At 42.1% G+C, this 26,880-nt stretch overlaps 1 protein-coding gene across 1 annotated transcript in view; it reads left to right on the top strand.

Moving 5' to 3' along the window:
* The first annotated feature begins 2,014 nt into the window (after window positions 1-2,014).
* PKDCC (protein kinase domain containing, cytoplasmic) overlaps window positions 2,015-26,880 on the top strand; it is a 32,783-nt gene continuing 7,917 nt past the window's right edge. The window contains exons 1-5 of the mRNA XM_029965100.1: window positions 2,015-2,371; window positions 13,301-13,423; window positions 16,487-16,758; window positions 20,575-20,654; window positions 21,497-21,604. Coding sequence (XP_029820960.1) covers window positions 2,015-2,371; window positions 13,301-13,423; window positions 16,487-16,758; window positions 20,575-20,654; window positions 21,497-21,604 — 940 coding nt within the window. The remainder of the gene's footprint in view (window positions 2,372-13,300; window positions 13,424-16,486; window positions 16,759-20,574; window positions 20,655-21,496; window positions 21,605-26,880) is intronic.

The raw sequence follows: 26,880 nt of genomic DNA on the forward strand, positions 1-26,880 counted from the left end.
CCGGCGCGGCGCAGCCTCGGCGGCGGCGCCTTCTAATTCTACGCAGCCCCGGCACACGGGTCAGCCCACGACGTGCTCACCCAGGACAGACCGGGTGTGAGTCTTGCTGGCCGGTGCGCCGGCACCGCAGCACTTGCCAGAAGGGGCTGCATTGTAGGACTGTTACACATCAGCATGAATCTCAGCGGGTCCATTTGGATGTAAATGCTGGTATGGAAATTCCTATTGCGTTTCGCATAGCATGAGCGTTGCAGTAGAATAAAAAATGAACGTTAGACCAGACGGTCTCACAGTAGGTGCTTTTTGAACTGAATCGGGTAAAGGAGTTTTGTGTTTCTTCTTCAGCAGCTGCAGCAGGAGTACCAGCTCCCCCACGAGAACTTTGGGTCCCAGCGATCAAAGCTCTCGAGTTTCATATACTGTTCAAAGGCTGGTCATTATTTATCCATGCCAAGAAAATAGATATTAACCAACCTTCCTTCCTTCCTTCCTTCCTTCCTTCCTATTTCCATATTCTTTCCTCTGTGGTGCTAGGTCCACCTATAATGCACAGGGTGAACAACATCTTGCAGTACGCAAATACCTGTGCTCTTAGGAAGGATGATAGTTGTTCCTGTTATGCTCTGATAAATTCTTTTTGGAAAAGCCGTGCTTGGGTGCAGCCATCGTTACTGACTGTATTGACAGCAGGAAACACACCCTAATTGTAAGCTGTGAGAGGATTTTTCTTTCCCCCCAAGTTTGTCTTTTTTTTTGCTCAGTGTGAGTTGGCCAGGTTGAACTTGAAGTGTGTATTTTTAAAGTCGTGAGTCATTTTGGTAGGTACTAGTGTTTCTTTCCCGTGTTATTTGTGTATAGTTTTCTTCTCTGGAAAAATTAATTTGTCATTAATTTGGAGCCAGCCACACCCCCCGCCCCCCCAGAATGTAAGAGGGTTGTGTTGTCTGTCCCTTGCATGTGCGGGCAAGGGGGTCCTCCAGTAGTGCTGTCGAAGCTGCCCACAGCCCCGCTCCCCTCACAGAAAACCTTGGAGGAGTTGCAGTAATTCACTCCTCCATTCTGGGATGTCAGGTGGACTCTGGAGGGGGAAGCAAAGGTGAGATGTGGGGTGTCTTGTGGCGGGGGGCTGGAGCAGAAGCAGCTGGAAGATGTGCAGGCACTTCCACCAGCGCTGGAAGAAACACGCCCAGCCTCCGTGCTGGGAAAATGCTCTCATGGGCAAAAATCCTGTCTGTTAATTAGGGCTTCATATTTACATGCCACCCAATTTAAAAATAGATTACATTTAAATCAGAAACATGTTTTCAATTTCGTTCTGATTTTGTGGTTGCGTTTTCTTTTGCCTGCCCTCCGGCAACATCAGCCCCGGTGGTGCTGCCAGGCTGGGAGCAGGAGCCCCTGAACATTTCTCCCCCTTGTTGTTTAACACACTGCATTCTAGGGGTGCACAGGGACGGATCGCTGTGGCCTGAGTGAGGGTCAAACGTATGATAAGGGACTGTAAAAATCAACCTGACAGCGTCTGTCTGGGCACTGTTGGGGCAGCACTGTGGGCCAGGAGCAACTCTCTGGTGTCATGCGGGAGCTCTACAAGTGGTGCAGAAAATGGGCACCGGCAAACAACATGAAATGTATTGATTATGTCTCTGTTAAAATGTCAAAGGGGACAGGATTGGCCGACCTCATGATGGATTTTTAACTTGTTTTCAAAGGAAGCAGACCCGGGGCTTAGAATTCACTGTCCAGGGTTTGCTGCCGAGGCAGAGGAAATCAGTTCAAAAGTCAGCGTCTTCTCCCCTCCCCTGCCTTTTGACAGGCGCTTCAACTCATATTAGCTGGCGGACCGCACTAGCTACGGATGCCAAAGGCACGACAGCACATCTATTGGGCCAGCAAGGGCCGGGAACTTTCCTGCTTTTTGCTTCTTACCTCGTTTTTGCTTCTTTCCCCTCCCTCCCTGGCGACTCCCGGCGTACCCAAATAAGAGTCGGCTGCTATAAATAGCAGGAAGGACATGCCACCCTCCTGCCACCCTGCCGTGCCGAGGGAGGGCAAGGCTCGCGGGCAGCCCGCAGCAGCCCCGGCTGAGGCAGGTGGGGGGAACCGGGAGGGTTTGGGCAGGGCGGTGACCCGCCGGGTCGCCCCCGGTCCGGCTGTGGCCGGCGGGGTTCCCCCAGCCCCCGCCCGGGGCTGGAGGCGAAACCGGGGCTGCCTGGAAGCGCGTCTTCCTCCGCCTGCCCCACCTGCGGGCGTGGGAGCGAGCGCGGCCCCGGGACCATCCACCGCACAGGCGTCGCTGCGGCAGCCGCCCTGCCTTGAGCCCTCCCTGCCTCTCCAGAGCATCCCCGGCCCCGGTCAGGGGCTAGTCGGGGTGAGTGCATACTCGAGTTTCTTTTGCTGGAAATAAAGTTTTGTGTCGGTTCAGTCCTAGGAAAGGGGATTTTCCTGTAAATCTCTGGCAGCTGACAGCCTGAAGTGTAGTTTGTAAGATAACAGGCTTGTTCTTTACTGTCTCAGCAGTTCTCATTCTGGCCTGTCTCTTGTCAAAATCAGCTTTTTTTTTTTTTTAGCCATCCTTTTTAAAAGACTTGATTATTGTACAGTATATGATAGAAGGGAAAAGAGCTCTTTCCAGAAAGTACCAGTGCCTTCAGACAACATGCTGACATATTCACTGTGCCCTCCGCCTGGGGAAGGAGCCAGATGTGTCAGCTCTGGCAGATGTGGTGAATCAAGTCTAGCAAAAGAAACGCGGAAAACCAAGAGGGAGAGTGGTTTCACATTAGGCAATGCTGAGGCAAAGGCAGCTTGCCTTCCTGTTTTTATTTCTGTGCTCTGCCCATCACTTGCACGAAGGGCCAGCACTGGGCCGTCGCCCCGCTTGCCCCTGCAGTCTGGGGCTGCCCGAGGCTTCCTGGGGTGGCAGCCGCTGGGAAGGGCAGGTGCAGGCTGCAGTGGAAATATATTTGCTTTGGAGTGGGGAAGAGAGGGGTAGTTCATTAAAGTTGATTTTATAATGAAGGGCACTGGGGAAGAGGGGGAATTGGGTCACTGATTTATTGTAACAGAGGATTTAGTAGCCCGCTAATTGCTTTGCAGTCACTCTGTGTCAAATGCAGTGCCCGATCTCTTCCTTTCCCTCCATGCTGTGGTTTCTTTTCTTGCAGAGTTCAAATGCTGCTGTCTGAATCCTGGCTTTCCGTGCATTTTAGTGGGGAAGATGATTTAGTATGCTTTAATTCCTCCCTGCCCATATTTGAGGAAGAAAAGAAAATCAAACCATTTGCAGTTAATTTCAAACAACGAGCACGATTGTAGTGACACAAAGGCAATGTTTGATTTACTGTAATAACGTAATTATAGCCCTGGAGTATCAGAATTAAGGGTGTTGCCATTCTTTCTTCGTTTGCATTGCTGAAGAGAAGGGGAGGGAAGGTCTGAAACTACATTTGTTTGGAAAAGTGCGAGCTTATTTCTGTGACAGCACTTCCAGTGTGAGTTCACAATGATTCATTTAAGAAGGAGCTACCGCTTTCTTAAAAATACACACAAAAGCTCAGGGAAAAGGGTTGGCTTTGTCTGAGGCTGATGGAAGACACTAGCTGCTAACAGCACCATTGGCTTGCTGGCAGCCCAGACAAGGCCGGTTCATTCGGTGTAAAGTTTAAACGTGCAGATGAAATACGAAGATGGCATCTGCACTAAAAAAGTCACCATCCAAATATCAAAACAGTTTCTGTATGAATTGGTTCAGTTAGTTCTATTGTATTTTTAAGTAGTCATGATTACAGTGAGAATATTTGTTTCTTGGAAAATTAATTGAGTACAATAGTGCTGCAAATAATACATCACTTGCTGCTGACAAATATACTTAAGATATTGTGCTAGCCAATCACAATATTTTTAAATACCTATTTTAAAATAAGATTTTCTTTTCTTTACATGTGATAATTAACAGAAGTTTTTACCCTGATGGTTTCCTGTACTTGTGCATAACCAACAGGATAGGGCATTTTTAATTTTAATGTGAGAATTAAAATAATAAAGCTTTTTATCCAGTTTGCTTATTCCAGGTGGAAGTAGACTATCTTTCCAAGGCTGAAGAAAGTCAATATACAATTAATTTCCGGTGCAAACGCATTTGCATAGGGAGTGTATGGACTCTTGAAGATCTGGTCCTTCACCATCCTTCTTGCAGCAATCCACAATTGGTTTTGCAGAAGGCTGGGGGAAGGGAAGATCATGCTATGGTGGAAACAGCTACTCAGGGAACTTCAGGGACTGCCAGCGGGTGGGCACTGAATCCCTTTTGTGATAGTAGTGGTGCAGGATTCCCAGCAATAAGTCTCGATCCGTGTCTGGCTGGACTTTGATCATCACATCTTTGAGAACTGCTAGCCTGTGAAAAGTGCTGCAATTGCTGGATGAGTACACAGAGAATTTGTGATTCTGAATTTTGGATGGGGCAGCAGAGGTTTCCAGCTCTTGGGGATCAAACCTTTCAAAACCATGTACCTAATGAGAATTAACCTTCCAGGCTGGAGGTGGGGCAGGTTGGGGTCTGACCATGCACCCCACATATACTCATCAGTAAGGCATTGATGCAAGTAGGAGGGTCATTTTACATTGGGAATGCTTTCTAATGCTTTTCTAAAATAGCTCAGTTGAGCTTTTTCTGGGAGAGGTTGGCTAAAGATGAATGAGGCCACTACGCGGTGCAAGACCTGGCTGACACTGCTTAAATGGCATTTGTATCAGAGGAACTTCAGGTCTCAGACAGATGAGCCTGCCAGGTCTTGTCAGTGGCAGGAGAGGTTTGCAGCTCTTGCTGGCCACCTCTGGAAGTTGCTGCCACCACTGCTGCCCAGTGAGCAGTGATGGAGCTGCTTCTTTGTCCCAGTCAGTTCATTGCTTGACATTGCCATAGGTGCACCTTGAAGGAGATGAGACATCTAAGTCTCTTGGGCACCCTTCAAAATTGTTAGTGGTGGTTTGATATAAGGTGTTGGGACTGGACATTCATGTGGGTGGAGAGAAAAAAGCAGGCAGTGCCACCTACTGATGGCTCGGTGGAGACAGCCCGCAGCTGGTAACAGATGTCCCCACAGCCCCAAGGAGCTCGGGTGGAGTGGAGAAGGGCAGTGAGAGCAGACAGATGCGGTTTGGCGAGGAAAGAAGAATTACACAAAGTGCTTCTTTATTGCAAGACTGCTTCCCAAAAGGCCCAGATGTTATCCTGCACTTTTAAGAGTGAAGAAAGGATCTGTTAACAAGAACTCGGGAGCTGCTGGAAGCATAGAGCTGATACAATTGCAAATCAGCTCTAACTGTTCGTGTCCCTGGAAGGCAAGCTGCACATCTTGATGCTGAAGTCACCAAATAACATTTTTTCTCATTGAATTGCTTGGGATGGCAGAGGGTGTTCAACTTGCAAAGCTGCTGGTGGGAAGAGATTTCCATAACGCACGTGCCATCACATAAGTTAAAGGGGCTACATTGTCCCTACTTTTGAAAGTAGCATTCATAAAACTAATCCCAGTCATTTGCTGAATGATTTCTATGGTTGCTTCTCAGTTTTATGTGCCACATAAATCATTCCAGAAGATTCTGGTTTGAATTTCTTCCTCCTTTATGGGGGCTGATGACTTGCAACCTCATCCAGTTTCTTTGAGGAGAGCCCAGCATTGCTTCTTCTATACAGTGGCTTGGAGAGATCACTGATCACCACAGGATGCTGTGGGTATGATCGACTTCTCCCTTGCTGTTTGCCTTTTTTCTTGGGAGCAACAATGAATGAACAAGGCAATTCCACCCTGTCAATATCCTGGCCTGGAATTAGTTATGACCAGGACAGAATTGTACAGAGAAGCACATGGTTTTTATAACTTACCCTTTCACTCCCTGCTGCCTGCCTCCCTGCCCAGTGTGGGGTAGCTAGGTAAATCTCTTTTCCCTGGTATCTAGTGATAAGATGTGGGAATTGTTCAAAGCTGCACCCTGGAAGGTTGAGACTTGACATTAGAAAGGGTTGGCAAACACTGAAACAGGCTTCCTAGAGAGGTGGTCAATGCCCCAAGCCCATCAGTGTTTAAGAGGCATTTGGACAATGCCCTTAATAACATGCTTTAACTTTTGGTCAACCCTGAAATGGTGAGAAGTTGGAATAGATGTCATTGCATATCTTTTCCAACTGACCAACTGAAACATCCTAGCCTATCTGATCCAATCCAATCCTATCCTTGAATCATATAATTGTGACCCTTTTGTACATACTCTGTCTTCTAGTTGCAGCTCTATTTGGAAAGGGCAGGCAGGTCTGTGATGGTTGGCCAGGGAGACAGGAGATGACCCCTGGAAGGATATACCAGGGCTGGCATAGCTCTGCTCCTGTGGCCTTCTGCTTGCTGCCTGGATGCAGAGAGCATTGGTGTATTCAGGCATTAGCTGGGGCCATGCTTGGAAGTGTTCCAGCCCTGGTTTGTGAAGTGTCTGCCTCAAATGTGCAAGCTGGAATTTTTTAAAGATTTTATTTGTGGATTTTTGTTCCAAAACAGTCATCTAATGGTTCAGGTAGGTGCCTTGTGGCATCTAACTTCTGTTGCCATTTTTCATTTCTGTGATGGCCTGTGATGACAAAGAACTTGACAAGATCTTGTTCTCATAAGCACTGTGCTAATACTAATATTGACTCTAGACTGATTTTAAAGGGGTTGTTATTTTTTGTTGCACTTAGCTGAACTTGCTCGGTTTAGGTAATAGACACCAAACGTGGGTATTTTATATTGTTTTAGGCTGAATTTGGAACAACTTAGTTTGGAAAGGCTTGCCTTTTTCTAAGACTATGTAGCTGCAGAGAGACTCCAAGCTTACTTTAAAGCTTACCATGATAAAATCCAAAATGATATCACTCAGATACCTGAGAATTACAGATGGATTTATGTTAATGAACCCAAGACAAGTTTTTCTGAACATATGATGCACAGAGGTTATTTGACAGTTTTTTAATGCAGAATCATGTAATGGCAAAGGGTTGAACTTGCAGTGTGATGGAACTGAATGCAGTGGCTGTGGATGGAGGTGAGGGGAGCTTGTGATCTGGCTATTTACAAGATAATGAATTATGCCTCCAGTGATATCAGCCTGTTTCCATTGAATTCATGGTTGTATGAGTGATCTATTTGTTTTCACTGGAAGACTTTACAAGAGTAGGCTGCTTGTCTGACTAAATATTTGCAGGGTTGGGCCTTGAGCTTGTGCAGTGCAATGCAAATTCAAAGTCCTGTAAATGTTTTTAGTAGAAGAATTTTCCACTTCAGAGTATAAGGAAAGCAGGGAGAGTAAAAGGGAGATAACATTACTAAATCATAAGATTATAGCCAACATAATCTGTGTCAGAGCAGCAGGTATGTATGGATATGTATACACACATTTATATATAAAATATATGGAGATATCTGTGGGCCTCTATGGATACAATGACAGATATGGTAAGATACACATACAATTCTGTTTCTAAGTACTGCATTCCAATTTTTCTGTTAATGAAAATGTTTAATTACGTGTTCACTAACAGTGCCAGATGTGAGGTTCTTGTACCTTCTAGTTCTTCTGGAGTTTAGTGCTAATCATAATAATACATTTATAAATAAAAGCCTAGACAGAGCTATGACTTTAGAGTTTAATATTTGAATTCCCCACTGCTTGCTCTAGGTTCCTGTATCCAGCAGCCAAGGAAATCCTGCCTCACAGCTGTCAGTGCACAGTTTGGGTCCTGGTCTCAAAGGTTCTGCGTAGTGCTGGGGATACCCTGTATGAAAGTCTTTTTCCAGTGAAACTCAGCACTTTGCAGGGCTTGATTGCTGGATTTCAATGGAGGAAAATCAATTTATTTCTTGTGTGCCATCTCTATATATTCTAGCAGGAAAGTTGACATTGGATTGATCTTTATTAAGTTTAAACATTTCAGGGAACTCATCCTTTTTCCAGGAAGATGCATGTTACAGGTTTGCAGGTGCTTTTGGGCTGAGTAGGTGGGGCAATGTATAAAAGTATTTTAGTATATATTTAAAAAATATATAAAACATATTAAAATATAGGTGAAGATATCGTGTATACATTTGATATCAAAACACACATATGCATATATGTCATGTATACACACATGTATACATAGATATGTGCTTGTGTATATATGTATGTATATTTATATATGTATATACTATCAGCAATGAAGAGAAATACTTAAAACACGAGTTGCTAATAGATCTTAGTGACACAAATGTCTCAAATCATGTATTGGTAAATCATAGCTGTATCAGGCAGTGCTGGGGGTTTCTGCTCTTGCAGGGACTGTTTGAGTGCTCCAGGGATGAAAGGTGAATCCAAGGACTGGTTGCGTAAAAATATTACATTCACTTAGCAATAAAGTAGCTTGTAAAATGTGCTGTTCTGGTTTTGAAACATAGCAGCTCAAGCAAATGGCTCATCAAAAGGTTACCAGTGCCAGTGGGAGCTTTTTATTTCCTCTGGGCACTGAAGCAGTTCAGAATACAGTCTTGACACAACCAGTTTTGATTGAGTAACCCTGTGTCCATATATTTTTGAAAAGAAAGGATGTGTGAAGTGTTGACTGCTCTTGCTCTTCGTACAAGTGAGATTTTATTTAATTGCACTTTTCTTTTGTGGACAGCACTTGTACTGTACTGTAGTCAGTGTAGGCAAGTCCAAATTAAAAGAGAAGAGTGTTAGAATTCTGAAAATTGCTTCTGGTGTAATGCTGTTGCGCCTGTCACTTGTGTTACAGCTGGTAGTGGTGTACTTGAAGTTCTTGTTCCTGGACTCATGGAAATCTCACATTCATTAAAGAAAAAAAGGGGAAATTTCCAGTTCTTGTGATTGTAGAAGAAGAAAAATATTCACAATGTGTTGTAATTTTTAGGGAAATGGCATGGTCTGTACAGGGGCATATTGCCCTCCAGCAGCCAGGGCAGTGAGCCTACCACAGCCTGGCAGTGGAGCCAAGCTGAGCTGACAGAGCCCCAACTGGGGAAAGTGTTTGGAGACCCTGGCTAGAAAAGGTGGGTCCTACTGTTTCCGACTGAGCAACCTCCATAAATGAAATGTAACACTTTGGCAGTGGTTCTGACTTGACATTTATTTTTCTGAAAGTCTGACCAGGGCGTCTACGCCAATGCAGGAGGGCTCATCGTTTGCACAGACTTACCCTGCTGATGACAGCGTAATAAGCTTCTTTATTTTGTGTTTTTATTCAGTAAGCATGTTGGCTTTTGTGTAGAGGATGACCTCTGCTTTTGCCCTCCCCCACTGCCTCAGCTCCTCTGAAAGGGGCACCTCTGTCCCCTCAATTTGTAGTAAAAGGGAATTGTAAAGGGAGGCGAACTGACTGGTTGTAGGGACATAGACTCCTACAATTCAATATAACTTTCACAGAGGCTGACCTGTTGTGCCCAGCATGCTAAAAACTGTTGGTAGTCAGTGGGAGTTTTGGGTGCAGAAAGACTAATGCAGGACTGAGCCATTATGACTGAAAAAATCCAAACGGTGAGGGACTAATTCAGTAAACAGGACTACTTGAAATGAATTACAGCACATGATGTGAGAACAGGTCAACATTTCATATCTGGCGTACCTTTTTCTAAACAGATAGAAAGGCATCCCCGTATCATGACTGTTTGCTATTAGATTCTACACAAAAATATATTGGGATGGCATTTAAATGCAGTGACTCGAGATAGCAAAAAGTTGTGGGGTCGTATTTCTTTCCATTCATTTAATTGGAACCATGCTGATAAAGCGTATGAAAACCATCACTCTTGAATATGTCTGAAGTGTAGCTTTGTGACGCTGAGAATGATGTCCAACCTAATAGAATTTCAGATAGAAAAGATATTTTGGCTCATCTTTTGCTTCCAGCTATATTCAGTTTCCCCGTGTGGTTATTTTTCTTGTTATTTTATGCACCAGCTATCTGTTTCTTACTTCACTGTCTGGGAATACAAACCATTCTGTCTCATTTCTGACCTTAAAATGGATTGGACAAAAACAAAAGGAAGTTAAAAAAAAAAAGTGTTTTGGGTGGTACCTCTGTACTTGTTTCTGGTGTTGTGTAAGTAATCTTCTTAAACAAATGGCCCAAGTATTACTGTCTGGGAATATTTTGCATATATATATATTCTGTGTGCTGGGTGGTGGTTCATCAGGAGGGGATAAATGTAACCATTTTAGATGTTTAACTGGCTGTTGGGACTTGCCCAGTTTGTAATCATGGTAATTGCACATACAAATATGGCCATATAATTACATGTGCATTTTTGCGTTTACTTTCAGGAGTTCATTTAGAAAAATATAAATGCATCCCAATAAATCCTTTATATCTCAGATTTCTGTGCTTTTATAACTCTATATAATTATGTAATAACACTGCATCTGGAGAGGCTTCACTTAAGTAAAAGCAATAAAGAGCTCAGGTTAGAGTATATATATTTTGAGTTAGACTTATACTAATTTGCTCGGTACTGTGTTTTTCAGCTTGTAAGGCTGATTAAGTTCAGCAGTACTTGTGCAGAAATTTCTTCTTGGGAGAATGAAGAGCAATTTAGTATGAAACCAAAACTAGATCAGGTCATTTAAGCTTCCACGATGACTGAAATGATTAATGGGTCTTAATATAGTAAAATACACACTGAATACTCAGGTACTCGGCCAGTGAAGACTTTTGCCAAGGTACAAATTGGACACTGAAATGAAAGATTTGCTTATGAGCAACGTTCCAGATCTCTGAGATCAAACTTAAATCATTATTATTACTATTGACATTCATGAATTGAGGTAAAATAGACGCAAATAGGTACTGTAATTTCTACTTATGTGATAATATGCACATAAATAGATAGTAAGAATAATTTCTCAATATTTTGTGTGTACAAACATATATGTTTAATGTTTTTATAATCAAAAGGAATGGATAATTTTTGTTTGTTTTCTGTATCCCCCGAATTGTTTTCACAAGTGTTGAGAATGTCTAATGAAGACTGATGCCTTTTTTGTATTCAGTGTTACTTTGAACTAACAGTTATTGTGATACTGTTATTTCCCAGTCTGGATTGCTTGCTGATTTCCCTCATGGCTTTTTTCCCAGTGGATAGTATTACTGTGCTAAGGACAAAAGCTGAACTCTGCAGATGATAAAGAAACAGATGCTAGATTTTGACATTCAGAAGTGAGGGGTTTTCAAACCTACTGAGATTCATCCTGCCTCCTTAGTCTGCCCACACGCAAGAGAGATGTGAAATAGTTGGTAGGGACTGCAGAATCCAACTTGTCCCTGAGAAAATAGTATATATTGTGTTAAATATTTTAATTTAATTTAATTTATGGTTAGCTCAGAAGGCTTAAACAATTGTGCTGATGTGATCCTCTAAGATAGTTTGTAGCACGCAAAGATTTAACTCCTGTCACTAAGCTGCAGAAAAATGATGTCACAGATGATAAGTTACAAACCCAAGTCTGGTCGGAATGGCTCTAAATTAAGAAATTATTGCTGTTGATATCTTTGTCATAGTTGTGGCAGTAAAGACAAAGGTCTGTTTTCGTACTTCAAATGTTCATGTTGGCATCTATCACAAATTCTCTTTTTGGCATGTTTTAAAATAAAATCTTCTAGCTCTTTTTTTTTTTGTTTAGGTTAATGTCCGTGTTTAAGCAGCTGTTTTGAAATACACTGCCATTTTTACACCAAAAAGAAAAATTGTTTACTTCTTTTACATTTTTTGGCACCCTTTTTTCCTTTAAATGTAGACAGCTCCAGTCAAAACTAGCAGCATGGTTCATAACAAATCCCGTATTTGCTGACTTTAGCCTGGTCTTTGCTTTTCTGCCTGGGAAGGTCACAAGCCGTAAGAATGTGCTTGATACTGGAATCTGCTCACAGCGGCTGTGTGCAGCCTCAGCCCGCTCCCTCCAGCAATGGCACTCGCTAGTCTGGCTCTGCTTTCCTCATGATTTCGTGTTGGTCCCTATTCTGGTCTGCATGAACCTGGCTTCTTCTGCAGGGCCATATCTGAGTCCTCTCAGCACAGAGGAGCCCCCTGTCACCTTTCCTGAGCTTTTTAACTAAAAGAGGTTTGAAAAATCAAATTACTCAAGGCAAGACAGTAGAGTAACAGCAACAGGGCATTTTTTAATGCTACATTTTCACACAGGCCCTTTTATTGCATGTTTTATTTGACTGGGGGCAGAGATTACATTTAATTTTATTTCATGTGCATGCTGTTCTGGCTGGAAAATTGCGATCAGATCCTTATCAGGCTCATTTAACAGCCTCTCTGTTAGGGCTTGGCAGGGAGTTTGTAAAAGGCTGTCCCTCAGCCCTGTCAGACATTGTCCCACTCCATATAAAGCAAGACATCTCTTCTCCACGGTCTTTAAATATTCTTCTTGTGCAACTATTTGTGCAAGTAAAAATCATTTAAATGTCCTTGGAAAGCAAATAAAAGAAGAAACTGGAGCATAGCTGAAATTATCATTTAAATGCTTTTAAATTGTAGAAGCTACTGGCAGATAGTATTTGGAGTATTTGCCCTGCTTCAAATGATACTGTACACAGAAGTCCATCAGGTATAGCAAGAGGCAATTTCTGTTTCTGCATTCATGGATATTTTAAATTATTGCTGTTTTTCTTCGTATGTGTTTGTGGTGGGTTGACCCTGTCTGGATGCAAGATATCCACCAGTGCCATCCTCTCACTCCCTTCCTCAAATGGAGAGGGGAGACAAAATATAAAGAAAGGCTTGGGAGCCAAGATAAGGACAGTGAGAAATCACTCAGCAATTACTGTCATGGGCAAAACAGACTCAACTTCGAGAAAAATTATTTAGTTTATCACCAATCAAATCAGAGTGGAGTAATGAAAGATAAAATCAAATCTTAAAAAGACCTTCCCTCCACTCCTCCCTTCTTCCTGGGCTCCACTTCACTCCTGATTTCCCTATCTTCTTTCCTGAGTAGTACAGGGGGATGGGGAAAGAGGGTTGTGGTCAGTTCATCACACGTTGTTTCTACTGCTGCTCCAGTGTGTGGGGTCCCTCCCACGGGAGACAGTCCTCCATGAACTTCTCCAGTGTTGAGTCATTTGCATAGGTTACAGTTCTTCATGAACTGTTTCAGCGTGGGCCCCTTGTAGGGTCACAAGTCCTGCCAGAAAACCTGCTCAAAACCTCCTTTGGGAATCCACATGCTGAGGTATGTTACATTGATATTACCTGGTTGTGCTTGTTTTCAGCTCTATGGCTATTGCTACCAAGACAGCAATGACATCCCAGACACACTGACAACCATCACTGAACTGGGCTCACCTTTAGAGATGATTCAGCTTTTACAGACTTCCTGGGAAGACAGATTTCGGGTGAGTAACAACTGTTTTATAAGAACTCTTAAGAGAGAGAGGAATACAAAATAATATTATGAAGCAGGGGTTATGTACTATTCAGTGCAATTCACATTTATTAAATGTTTGTTTTGCATATGATTACATCTTCATTTAGAAACAGTATGTAGCACTCCCTTTCTGCAGCACTTAAGATGTTGTGCTGTTTTGTCTGTTGATGTTATCTAGTTGTAGCCAGTTATATGGTTTTTACATGATATCTTCAAATATTTCTTTTTTGTTAAAGCTTGAGGGCCAGGATTTTTGGCATTGAGCATTGTGCTCTGCAACTGGGATTTAAACAATAGAAGGATGTTACATTTCTCTCTTGATCCTTATCACAGGTTTGTTTTATAATTGTTTTCTACTGCTTCCTACTCTGTTCGTTTTTTACTGGAGGAAGAGTGAAATAAATGTTCACAAATCTCAAACCCAGTTTGTCCACCGCATTGGCAATTTACCAGGAACATGAAGGTCACACTTAATTTGTCCAAAATGAAGCCAGACTGCAGCAATGCTTTGATCAAGACAGCACTGTCTCGCTTGATGTATGTTGGGATGTGTCGTTGTCTGAAGTTAACTCCCTAGGACGTTGAAAGGCAGCAGCAGTCTTCATCTAAAACACTTTGGATTGCTTGGCTGCATCTGTGCCAGAAAATTAAAAGTGCGCCTGACTGATCTCGGAGTCGAAACAGCAAGGTGCAGCCCACGTCTGTGCTATTGAATTCTTGCACTCTCTGAAGGCTGCGAGCAGGATGCCTGTCAGAAATGGTCCCTGGGCTGTGCTGCCTTCTGGATCGTGTCTGAGGACAGTGCGGGAGAACAACCTTAGTCCCAGTCAGACCTGGCACAGAGACCCTGCTAGCCAGTGTGCATGTGGGATTAAGTTCCTGTGCCCAGGAATGTTCCCTGGCAGAGTTTATTTTACTGATATAGCTGGAGCAAGTGTGTTCCCCGTGCTAAGCTTCAGGTCCCTTTTCCTGAAAGAAACATGATCTTGATAAGCGGTACAGGTACTCATCAGGGCTCCCAAAATACAGAACCACCTGCCTTTGTCTTTTCTCATCCAGGGAATGCAAATAGCGGACTGTGACAGAAATTATGTACTAAGTAAATGACCAAGAGATATAGTAGATTATGGGTAATAAACAGAGAAGTTTCCTTCCAGCGTGAATATTTCCGAGTGAGCAATTGCAAAGGGATATGAAGATGCTGAGCTGATTCACAGAGGTAGAATTATAGATGAAACATTCCTGTGACCACTGTAATGAAGTCATGCTCATTAGTTTGTCTAGGATGCAACTAACTTCAAGAGGAAGGAAATAAAATTGTGTCTTCTTGATATGTGAGATTTGTTTGTGGTCCAGTCCTGTAAATGGCTGCATAAATACATGACCTTGTTCCTACAAATAGTAATTTCCTTGTATTGAGGAACTCAGCAGTAAACTGAGTAAGCCAGGGATATGTGATACAGAGCAAAGCCTTCTTCTGTGTGCTTAAAGGTTGTCGTATGGGGACATTTGCAGTCTCAGCCTGGCAACGGGTCTGCACAACAGAGCCTGTTGGGATTGGTCACAGAGGTTGCTGGTGCAGGAACAGGGGCTTTTTGACATTTGAGAAAAGGCAATAATTTTGGATGACAACCTGTGTTTTTATTCAAGCTTTTTTTATTCGAGTCCTGGGTTTGTTGGCAATTGAAGATATGTATATTATAGGCTAGTTTGGGCTGGATGTGCTTTTTCTATACAGTGTAGTGAGGGGTGACACATACATGAGTCCTATGTCCTTCCAGAGGGAGGAAAGCGTGGTTAAGTTTGGCATTCCATAACCAGGCCTATCTACACCTATAAGCATCTCCATGTGAATTATGGTATCCTGTAAGTAGGAGAAAAATGTTCTTGTCTGGTCAACCAGGAGAATGAGTATGTAGAAGCATGAGATAGTCCTAATGTCCCACAAGTGAGGGGTCTATGAGGGATAGTTTCAGGTATGCTCAGCTTTCTTATCAAGGATGTGTTTAGGTGTTCCCCTGAGTGTATCATTTATGCCCCAAGATTAAATTTGGATTTGACTCCTTTAATGCATGTGCCCTTAACATTGTATTTTAACAGAAAACAAAGATTATGTATAAACAGTAAAAAGCTTGCTAGACTGACTAAGACCTGTTATTAATTTAATACATAAAATAAAAATTCCAGTGTTTAACTGTGCTCATATTAATGCTATATTTGCATTAATAGGTTACATAGTGGATTCTAAAGGAATGTGTGAATTGAAAACAGTACTCTGGTAAGGGGGCGGAGTTCAATGTTCATCGAATTTGCTGTCTAATAACAGTTCTTCAAGTTACAAACCTGCAATTGAAAAGTGAAACATCAACGCAGAGCTCCCACCACAGCCTCAAAGTGGTGCATGAGGCTCCATCAAGGCAGGCCTGCCAAGGCAGATGGACATATGTGCTCTACCTTGAGGCATGCTGAAGAGTTACAGAGGAGCTGTGGAGCTCCTCTTTCTGGGAATTTACTTCCTTCTCCCCTGGAAAAAGCCAAACATCAGAGGAACCAGTGGAAAAAAATTATAAAAGCAGTCAAAAGGCACGATCAGTACAGAGGCAATACAGACACTGTCTGCAACTGGGGCTCCAGGCGTGGGTGCAGGGCAGTCCAGCCAAAATTTCCAGACCTGGAGTTTGTAAAAGAACAGGATCAGACTGTGTGGTCAAGGCCTATGTGTAATGTCTTATTAAAAGTTAGTGCTTTTATTTCTATTAAAAGTAAGAATAGCAACAATCAACCCTGCTTCAAGAATAGTGTGGGAAAGCACTGGTAAAGAAGCTTATTTTTGTTTCAGGTCTCTAAGGGTTTTACAATCAGCTATGTTAATCCTGTGAAAAATACCTTGGTTGCAACACTCAGTTTTGAGGATAAATTATAATGCTTATATTAAGTCATATAATTATGAACATATCTTCAGCTAAAGTGGTTTCGTTATATACTTTCCACTGAGAAAATAATGCAAAGTCCCCATGTTTTTGTGTTTTAGATATGTCTCAGCTTAGTTCGGCTTCTGCATTATTTGGCTCACTCTCCTCTTGGCTCTGTGACATTACTGGATTTTCGTCCTCGGCAGTTTGTGATTGTGGATGGGGAGCTGAAGGTGACAGATCTGGATGATGCCAGCATTGAGGAGAGCTCTTGCACCAGTAACAGTGACTGCTTCATGGAATTCCCTGCGAGAAACTTCACCCTGCCCTGTTCAGTTGAGGGACGGTGTCAGAGTATGAATGAAAAGAGGAATCTCTACAATGCCTACAGGTATGTGATTGGATAAGGTAGTAGAGAATTAAGAGTGGGCCTAAAGCTCCAGCATCCTTTACAGTTATTCACCTCAATAAGCACATACTGTCTAGAACCAACACCCAAGAGTCAGTGTAGCCGTGAGTAATTGTTTAATTTTTGAAAACATGTAGCATTTATAACTTTTGAAAAGTTTTGCATACTCTGAGTGTGATTCACCACTCAGTGTGTTGGCTGAAAGACAACACAGAATCAGACTGAATTCTTCACACAGGTAGAGATTTTCATGGGAGCGAAGCAGAAGCACTTGTGGAGCTGGGGGCCCACAAGCTCTGTGGTGGGATGATTCCAGCAGCTCTTCTTTGGTGCGAGTTAAGAAGGGTCATCATGTGTTTTCCACCACCAGCTCAGTAAAGGGCTGATTTCAGAGGCAGAATTAGAGCTCAGTTCACATCCTGCACTCTGGCTTAATGCTCCTCACCTTGCCAAAGCCTGCCATGGTGGGGTGATAGCAGCCCTGGTGCAGCCATAGGGCTGCCAAAACCGCCCTCAGTTGCTGAAAATCTGGGGTGTAAGCCCAAACCTTATAAAGCAAGAGGTGGTCTTTTCACCCTCCCCTCCCAGCCCTTGGTCTCTGTGGTCTCTGTGGGCAGAAGCTGGGGGACTCGCTCCCAGTGTCATGCTCACAGTGGGGGACACATAGATGATGGGTCATGCTGGACCAGTTGGCCACGCTGAAGAAAGTGTTCAGCTGATGCATCCATGTTTGAAATTTGACTTTAAAGGCGCCTCCAGATTTACAACTGAGCCCCTCTGGGCAGTGGTTTTGTGTTTGTGGTCTCAGATCTTCCCCACTGGCCATCACTCCCCTCGAAGGGGATGCTGGGGGAGCTGTGTCACTGCATTCCAGGGACTCAGTAGTGGGATGCTCAGTGCCATGCTCCTCCTGCTGCTGCTGCTCTGTTTGAGCACTGCTGGGACAGGCGGCTGCCTTGTCTGATCCAGATAGGAAGATGGAGATCTCAGAGCAGAGTCATAATGGTGTGCTCATTTCTTAGACTTCCCTTTCAAGTATCATGCCATTCACTGCCTGCCAGACCACAGTGAGGAGAGGCTGCTCCAAAGAGAGCCTTCCGCTTTGGTCTCAGGGCACTCACTGGCATGTGTGTTGCATTAGCTGACCACACTGAAATGGGCTGCACCACATGACAGCCATCTGCAGTTGTGCAGTGCAGTATTTAGTGTGTCCTGCAAAAGTTTCCATTTCCATTTGCTTGGCTTAAAGATCTTGCTTAGCTTGCTAGCTTTTGGTTAAGACTGTTTTACTGGTCTGGCTAAGAAACCTTTAGTAGGCACCCATCCATCTCGGTGGTAAGTGGGGATATGTCTGTGGTGTGGTGGGCTTGTGGCAGGTTGCTGGTCATGCTGAAGGAAGTGGTCTTTTTCTATTACAGTTTTTAGTATTGCCTTTGAACCACTCACCAGCATGTATTGCACACACAGTGCCCCAGTGTTTTCAGCTCCTGTTTTAACTTAATTTGATAGAGACAGTGGGGTTTTGTTGAACAGTGGATGCATGTTATGGTAGGCTGTGACCACCCACGCTAGGGCATTAGGACAAACCCTATGCACTTGTCTCAGAAGGTGAAATCCTCACTTCATTAGGGGTAGGCTACTAAATTTCTTATTTTCATGGATGCACTCTGTTGTTCTAGGCTTAGAGGCTAATCTCAGTAAAGGGTTGCTGGTGCTGTTAGGTAGAAGCAGCAATATGTCGAACAATGCATAAACACCCTATAATTGTCAAACATAGCACGCCCTAGCCTTGAAAGCATACTTAGTCTATCTAGCTGGTTTCTTTATGAGGTAAATAATTAAAGGAGAGAAAATATTTGGGAAAAACCTTTACTATGCAAGAACTGGCCCATCATGACTTTCAGATGGTTACCTCCTGTCACAAATGTGTCTCTATGGGTTTTCATCCAAATGTTTGGGGGAACAGTTTTCAAAGCACTGGACAGTTTTGAAAGTAAGCATAATTAATATTTTGAAGTAGTAACCAATGGCTGAAAGGAATTCTCCATCATTGACAAACCTTAAATTAAGATCAGATAGTTCTCAAAAAGAAACAATTTGTAGGAACAAATGTAAAAAGATCTGACAGTCTGTGTTATGCAGATCACAAGGGATGCCACTGGCCCTGGAATCGATGAATAACAAATGTTTCTGCAATTAAGTTGTGCCGACGCCAGTGTCTATACATGTCAGAATTTCTCATGTGGGTGTTTGCGTTAGAACAAGTCATATATTTCTGTAGCCATGGAAAAACAATAACCTCCATGACTTGCTTCCAGCCAGCATTTAGCAAAGTAAATGACAGCTACTGAATTTTTGCAAAGAACTATTTACAATCAGTTGGACTCTGCTTTAGGGGTAATTTCTAAGCAAAAACAGTGAGGTAAAATTTACCAGACAAATTATTCATCACAAATGTGCTGCTCTTCAGATATCTGTATGTATTTACATTGCCTGTTTTATACTCACTGTTAAGGAAACCTACAAGGGGATAATCCCAGTTGGGAAAATCATAAATACTATTTTTGTAAGGGATGAAAAAGGGAGGTACAATTTCAAGGAAACATTCATTGTATAATTAGAATTTCAGCTCAATAATACCTTCATCTATGATGAATTTTTGATATCAGTAACCTAATTTCTTAATTTGTGCTAATGTAAAGCATCTGCTGGTCTCCCTCGAGTATGAGTCCCTGGGGATTTCCATTTGACAGGGTGGTCTTGTGTATGAAAAAGTGTTTACTTTGCTTTGCAAGTTAGATGTGAAGCATGGAAATTTCTCAGTTGCGTTCATGTTCTTTTCTTCAGCTAATATTTATGTCCAATAGTTCTGTTTATATTGTTGATCATGAACTGTCCATCTCCATCTTAGGTTTCTATGACACTGAGTTTGTTGCAATATGTAGTAATATTGGAAGAGTAATAGAACTTTAAAGGAAGAATATGAAAATTAAATGTACTACAAGTGGTGGTAAAGGCATATTGTTTTTTCTTTTGTAACTAAAAATACTAAAGTGGAGTGGTGGATTCTCCTTCTCTGGAGATACTCAAAAACCATTTGGACACAATCCTAAGTAACATGCTCTGGGGGTCCCTGCTTGATCAGGGAGGCTGGACTAGCTGACCTCCAGTGGTGTTTTCCAACCTTACCCATTCTGTGATTCTGTGTGTGTGATTCTGTGATTATACATCCATCAGTGAATACCTACATGAATGCACCTTGAATATAGATAAATAATGAGAATAGAGAGGACATTCTGTATGTATTCCAGTGGGGTTAAAACAGTAGAAGAAGGCTTTCTCCTGTCAATTAGTTGAGAAATATAACAAAACTGTAGAAAAGAAAATAATAGTAATTTATTTGAAATTAATAGAAATATGATTTATGCACTTTCAGGGTTTGAAAAAAAACCCAAACCCAAGACTTCTGGGATTGACTGCTTTTTAGTTTGTTAAAGTACAGACAACTTTGCAAATAGTCATCCATGGGGCTTCACAGCAAATTGCTATATTAATGGAACATTTACATGTAGGTACAAGGCAGCCTTGTGTGTAACAGCGTAGTCTAGGTATGCCAGACAGCTGTGTGAATAGTCTCAGCTATGTATTTATTTGACTATAGAATATGGTTATATTTCCTGAATAGGTCACTGGCATATAAGCAATAGGAATTTTATTCCTTATGCTGTTCAGGAGTTACCAGACATTTTTTTAATTCTTTAAAAAACAGTTTCAATATGGGTTACTTTTCTATTGCAGGTTTTTTTTTACCTATCTTCTTCCACACAGTGCTCCATCCTCACTGAGACCATTATTGGATAAGATAGTCAATGCAACAGGTAATGACAATAAACATAGTAATGCCAAGTACTTAGTTTTTCAATGTGACTCCCGTGTTTGAGATGGGGAGGGTGCTGTGTTTATGCTCACTGCAATAGAACCAGATTGTTTTTCTATCCATGGTAAAATTACTCCTGTACAGAGAAGGCAAGAAGGGCCCCATACACCAGAGAAATCCCATTTTGAGATTTTAATCTAGGCTTCACAGAGGTATTTGCTTCATCCTGACACCTCAGCACTGGGGTGAACTGCATCAGAATGCAATTCCTTTTGGGTCCTGGAAGTACTTCTGTCCCTAAAAAGAGAAATTTTAGTGGTAAAACCCAGAATACTTCCCCATTGCCAATGATACAAGTGGTGGTTTATACCTCAGAAGCCAGAGGCAAGTGATGTTGCCGTAGATGTTTACTGATTACCAAGGTAGAGCCTTTGAGTAGTTGCATGTGCCTGTAAATCTGATTCAGGGGTTTTTCAGTTCATTGTTCCACTGTGCATCAAAGGGGGAAATTAATGATGCTGGGCTATAGCTAATTAACAAGCAAAGCTTTGGAGTTCCCTGTAGTTGGCTGAAGTTCATCCCTTGTGGGGAGCTCACCTCAGTGTTTTCTGCCCACAGGCCTGGGATTCCCAGCTGGATGAGCCAGCCTCTGACATGCCTGGGTCATGTCAGGTGTGAAACCTGATTTGTAGTAACTCAAGGATTTCATGTCCACATCACAACACTGCCATGGAGCAGGGCACCACAGGTCTCTGATGCTTAGGGCTTTACTCAAATGCAATCTCATTTTGTCCTATGCAAGATACTCCTCATCTAACTCATTCTTTTTCTATACTTTTGAAGGAGAACTTCACTGGGGAATAGATGAGACAGCTGCTCAGCTGGAGAAAGTTTTGAATCTGTATAAGAGTGGGGAGTACCTACAGAACACAACCCGGATGCCAAAAGCTGGTAAATTGGTCTTTCTTGAAACTTAAAATCTGAGACTTTGTCTTTATTTTGAGGTTTGGAAGGGTAAATGTGCAGAAAACAGGGCTCAATGGCCCTTGAAATTAGGCATGTGATAGTATTTTATCTGTTTTTTGATTCCTGGAGCTTTCTCAAACCCTTCTCACTGAATGATGTAGCTGGACATCCATAGGTGTGAACAGGCTGTAATGGGAACAAGGAAATCCAAAGGGAGCATTGCTCTCCTTGACAGATTTATGGAAAATGCATTTCATCACATCCACACATTGCTGTTGGGAGTATCAGAACCTGCCTAAACATATATTGCAGAGAATCTAACCAAGATGTGGTAACCCTCCATGGATTTCCTGTAACTTAAAGGTATTTCTTGTAACATAAGCACTTGTAGATGGGAAGAATAAAATTTTTACTTCCTTTGCGAGAGAAAAAAAGTGTGTTCCTCAGCTTCTGCTAGTAATAGAATAATAGAAAAAAAGGACAGGATGAGAACAAAACTGCATAATAGTATCTTTTTCATAAAATTTCTGCATGCTATTGAAACTGTGGTATGAAGTGAGCCACAGTCTTCCTAGAAGGGGTAACTGAGGAATTGAACACGTTAAAGGAGATTATGTATGCTGAAAATGACTGTTAAGTCCAACAATTGTAAAAGCTGTTTTGCAAATTATTTTTGTGTATGTACAATATTCATGTCAAACTGTCAACATAATTGACAACAAGTTGATAGGAAAGTTATGGCTTTGCTGCAAAAGCTCAGTAAAGAGGGAAAGATGGGTTCTAAATGAAGATGAATGTTGGCACAGGGGATTTGAAAAGTTCAGTGAAGCATTTGCTCAGTGAAAGAAACACAGGAGTCATTCTGGTCATAGCGCTGTTAACCTCAAAGGGCCATGATACCATGGATGAATTTGACCCACTTATCAGAATAATTCAATATTTATTTTGTTGTAAAATTGGCAGGAAAATTGTTGCAGGTGTTCGTTTAACTTTCTAATTTTCAGGTTTTCATCACAATCTGTGCTGAGTGATGCCTGTCAACACAGCAAAATTATTTTCAGCAGTACAATCAATAGTACAAACACGTCCTTTGTTGAAGAAGTGCCAGGAGGGCTGAAGTTGTTCTATGGTGCTGGTTGATTCGAGATCTAATTGCTATATCAGGACAAGATGAAGTTTTGGATTTTAGAGGTCTGTCATGTTTATAAAGAATCTCAAGGAGAGAAGCTTTGGACAGCGGTAGTAAATGTAACAGTGCAGGTTTCTACTGATATGGAGCAGAGCTCCATGTGTATTTGGCTACTGTAATAATTACACATTTTTGTGTTATTTTAATTCTGTAGAGTCCTGGATAATATAACACAGAATGTGCTAGCCATGTTCGTGGTTAGTTAGCTCCCTGTTCTGCAAGGAGCCCTTTTTTATTTGTAGGACACTGGTCATGGACTTGGACACTCTACAATGTGACCAAAGATGTTGAAAATCTCTGGATGTGGCATATTTGGCTAATCTACATTAAATACCTTGCGTGTAATACTGAATTCCTTGATAGGAAAATGTTCTCAACCAATGGCAAGCCTGAAGAATTGGGTATCTTACTGGAAACTACACTTAAAAGAGATGTGTTCTTAGCCCTAACTGCCATGCGTTTAAGATGTGCAGGCCTGTTTCTTGTTTGTTCTAAGGCTACTTTAACCAAACAGAGAAGGTGTTGTAACTTATTTCTATTTTAAGGCTCCCTTTGCTTGCCAGAAAAGTATGAAGTCATATCAGGAGGGTAAAAATACGCCTACATACCCATTTGTATCATTTTTATTCCAAACATATTCTTTCCTCAGCTTATATTTGACTGGTAATACCATGCTGGAATTAATTTTTAATGTCCTCAATCCAGAGATTCTGGAATTAGAATTTATTAATTAGAAATTATCCAGAGATAATGGAATGAGAAATTCTCCTGTTGAACAGTGAAGTTGCAGGAGAGGGTGACAGGTGTTCTTGCAAGGGAGTGGTGTCCAAGCGATCAACCTCTTCCACTGGCAGGATGCTGCCAACTGAGCATGGCATCCTGGCCACCGAAACCAAGGCTGAACAGTTGAGCAGATTAAATATTTTGTATTAATCTTGGTGACTAGTAGAGGAATAGACAGGAATTAAAAGGAAGAACTGTGATACTTTCCCAAGATGTCAGCTGAGGTCCTCCTTTGGCTCTCTTTGGGCCAAAAAGTATTTTTAAGATTGTGGGATTTTATAAAATGTTTTCTTGTGTTGCTCTGCAGCATAGTGAAAGTTCAAGGAGAGTGTTTTTCAACTGAGTGCTAAATTAAGATAAAACTAGAGATGATCATTTGGTTCTCAGGCCAGATCAGAGTTAGTCAGCTTTGCATTCATCTGGTGGTGTGCCAAAATCGTGGAGGCACAAGTTTGCATCAGTTTTGCTCTGGATGATGGAAAACTTACAAGGTGACTTGCTCCCAGGATTTTTGCTTTCATGAATAGTAGAAATGGCAAGAATTGCCAGTCTCCTGGCATCTGAGGGGTTGTGACAAAATAAGACCTTTCTGGTGTACAATCTATTTTGAAATCCTAAAAGCAGAACTGGAGGAGAATTCAGATCCAAGAATTACAAGGTTTGGTTTTGTTTCTGAAAAGAAGCTACAGAAGGTTTATGTAGTGGTGCTTCAGAATTTGCCTTAGGTCTAAATGCTTGGAATTACGCATTGTCTTGGATAGAGCATTGTAAATTTGTAGTAGGAAAAAGGAGATCATGATCTTGGGCAAGTGATCTAAGGCTGTAACTAAAACATGAACTTTGAGGAAACAGCGTGTTATCTATTTGAACTCACATTTTTGAAAGGAAGACCTCCTCCTGTGAACACCACAAAGTGAGAAAGGTGATATTGATAAGCAGTAGGGAAGTGACACGAAGAAAGTTCTTGTCAGCCCTAGTGTTCCCATAAATAAAGTTTAACAAGATGACATAGTCATATTACAGAAGGCCTTGGATATTAAGCTTTCACTGTGCTTCAGTTGTAAAGATTTTATAGTGCTGTAAATTATATTATGCTCTGGACTTTGGTTTAGTATCTTGGAGTAGAGGCGCAGCAGACATTCGATAGCTATGTATGTGTTCTGTAATCATAAATCACACTACTGTTAACGTTGATATAGGAACATTGCAGTGTTTAAAACAACACCACAAACAAATACTTTTATATTCCATTGACTGTTGGCCTCTCTTGCTGTAATCCAGAAGAATGTGAATTAAAACAGAAACCATGTATTTCTTCTGACATATTTTATCTAAAAGTGATTAAATAATTCCATTAATTATCCAGATTAAGAAGACTATAAAAAAACCCTACTGATGTTCATCAGTAAAGTCATGCCCTGGTATCAACATTTTTATCACTTCAATCAAGTGACAGTGATTTGTACTGAGTATTTGGCCCTTGAGCTAAGCCTCAGCCGTTCAGTTAGCTAAGAATTTACTCAGAAATGCATGAAATCAGCTAACACTAGTAAATTGGATAGCTTTGTTATTCATTAAAGCTAATAGATGACCCATTATTAGGTCTGGGGGCGTGCAAGCCTGCAGAAAGGCATAATTAGCTGCTGTTGTTAGCTGAAAGTACATTCTCAAAGCTAAAAAAACTGAAAGGCTGGACATAAAGCAAAGACACTTTGTTTTCTTTTGTCTCAAGACAATTTGGCAAGATTATGCTGTATGTAAATATTTACAGTACAACAGTGTTTTGAAAAAAATATTCTGCAGGGTCACTATAGCAACCTGCTTAGGAAATTGTAAATCCACCCAAGAATTACTGAAACTGGGGGGGGATGTGTGTTTGTGCACATCTGTGTGAGAGAGAGACATTTTGCAAGGCTGCTGAAATATTGTTGGAGGCAGTTTGTATATCCTGTGGCAGGCCACAATGGAAAGGCTAAAAGTATGCTGCTGATGGTGCTTGAAGGTTCAGCTGGGAACGTACTGCAGCTTAGTCCTTGCAGCCCAGATTTCTGCTTTATCTGACACTTGTGCCTTTCGTGTTCCTTTCCCAGAGACCTCAAGGCTGAGGGGGAAAGGTGCGCAGGGTTTTATGCATGGGCAGAAAGTCAGCCTCTACACCCTGCCTTGCATGGAAGGCTCTCACATCAGTAGCTGGGCAGTTCCAGCACCTGGGAATACGGGAGCAGGTTCCTTTGCACCCAGACGACACTGGCAGTACAGTGGGGCTGTGTTGCTCACATGTGTCTCCACCATGGTGAAAACCATGTGTCCTGTTCACTGAGCAATGTGTTCTGCTGTTGCTAAACTTCATGTCCAACTTAGCAGTGCACAGTAGAATACCTTCTGCTGAGGTCCTCAGTTCCTTTCCAGAACACTAAAGACCAAATGTCTTTTATAAACCCCGTAGGCAACTGTCTTCAAGCTTAAATACCGTGCACACATGACCCTAGACAACTCCTAGTTTGTCTACCATCAGCATCATTGTTTTTTACGTGTATAAGTATCTGTAGGATCATTTTGGGCTAATTGCCTTCAGTAAATCAGTGTGTGCTGCAGGGGTGGTTGTGAGTATGGAGCAGCTCCACAGCCCACTGAGCAGCCCTGGGATGGGGGGTATGAGGCAGGAAAAATGCTCCAGCTGTGTCATGTTAACAGGAATAAAATGTAAGGGAACATGGCGTTCTTCTCCTTATTTATTTGTGTTTCGGTGACAGCTTGCATACCGATTTAAATATGGCTCTACTGTAAGCACAATGGAAGCGCATAAAAAGAGACAAGCCTCACTTTGCTTCCAGCCTGCACACAGGAAGCAGTCAAAGGACAGAAATACTCACCAAAGAAGTAGGGCTATCTCCTGGTCTGACAGCAAGCCCATGTCCTGCCTGGCCAGCGTGTCTTTCCAAACAGTTGGGATGCGTCAGAAATGATTGAAAGCAGAGACACATGGAATACGCCTACCCTCTCATTTTCTCAGACATACCAAAAAATAGCTTTCTGCAGCAAACTGTGCATAGGGCTTTGCAGGGCTCATTTTCAGAAGCATGTTTAAATGTGAGGTACTGAAACATGAGGAAAATTTCAGCATAAAATGAAGCGTACTAAAAACATAAGTGTATTATTGTCTGTTTAGGATGTGATTCTGTTCTCCATAAGCTCCCTGGGAATCAGAGGGGACTGTTTGTAGAGCAAAACACTGCTCAGTACCACTTTTTGCTGATATTGGCAAGATCAGGCTCTTTCTGCTTTCTTG

The sequence above is a fragment of the Manacus vitellinus genome, unplaced genomic scaffold, assembly GCF_001715985.3.
Source record: "Manacus vitellinus isolate BGI_N305 unplaced genomic scaffold, ASM171598v3 scaffold_8_pilon, whole genome shotgun sequence".
Classification (NCBI taxonomy): Eukaryota; Metazoa; Chordata; class Aves; order Passeriformes; family Pipridae; genus Manacus; species Manacus vitellinus.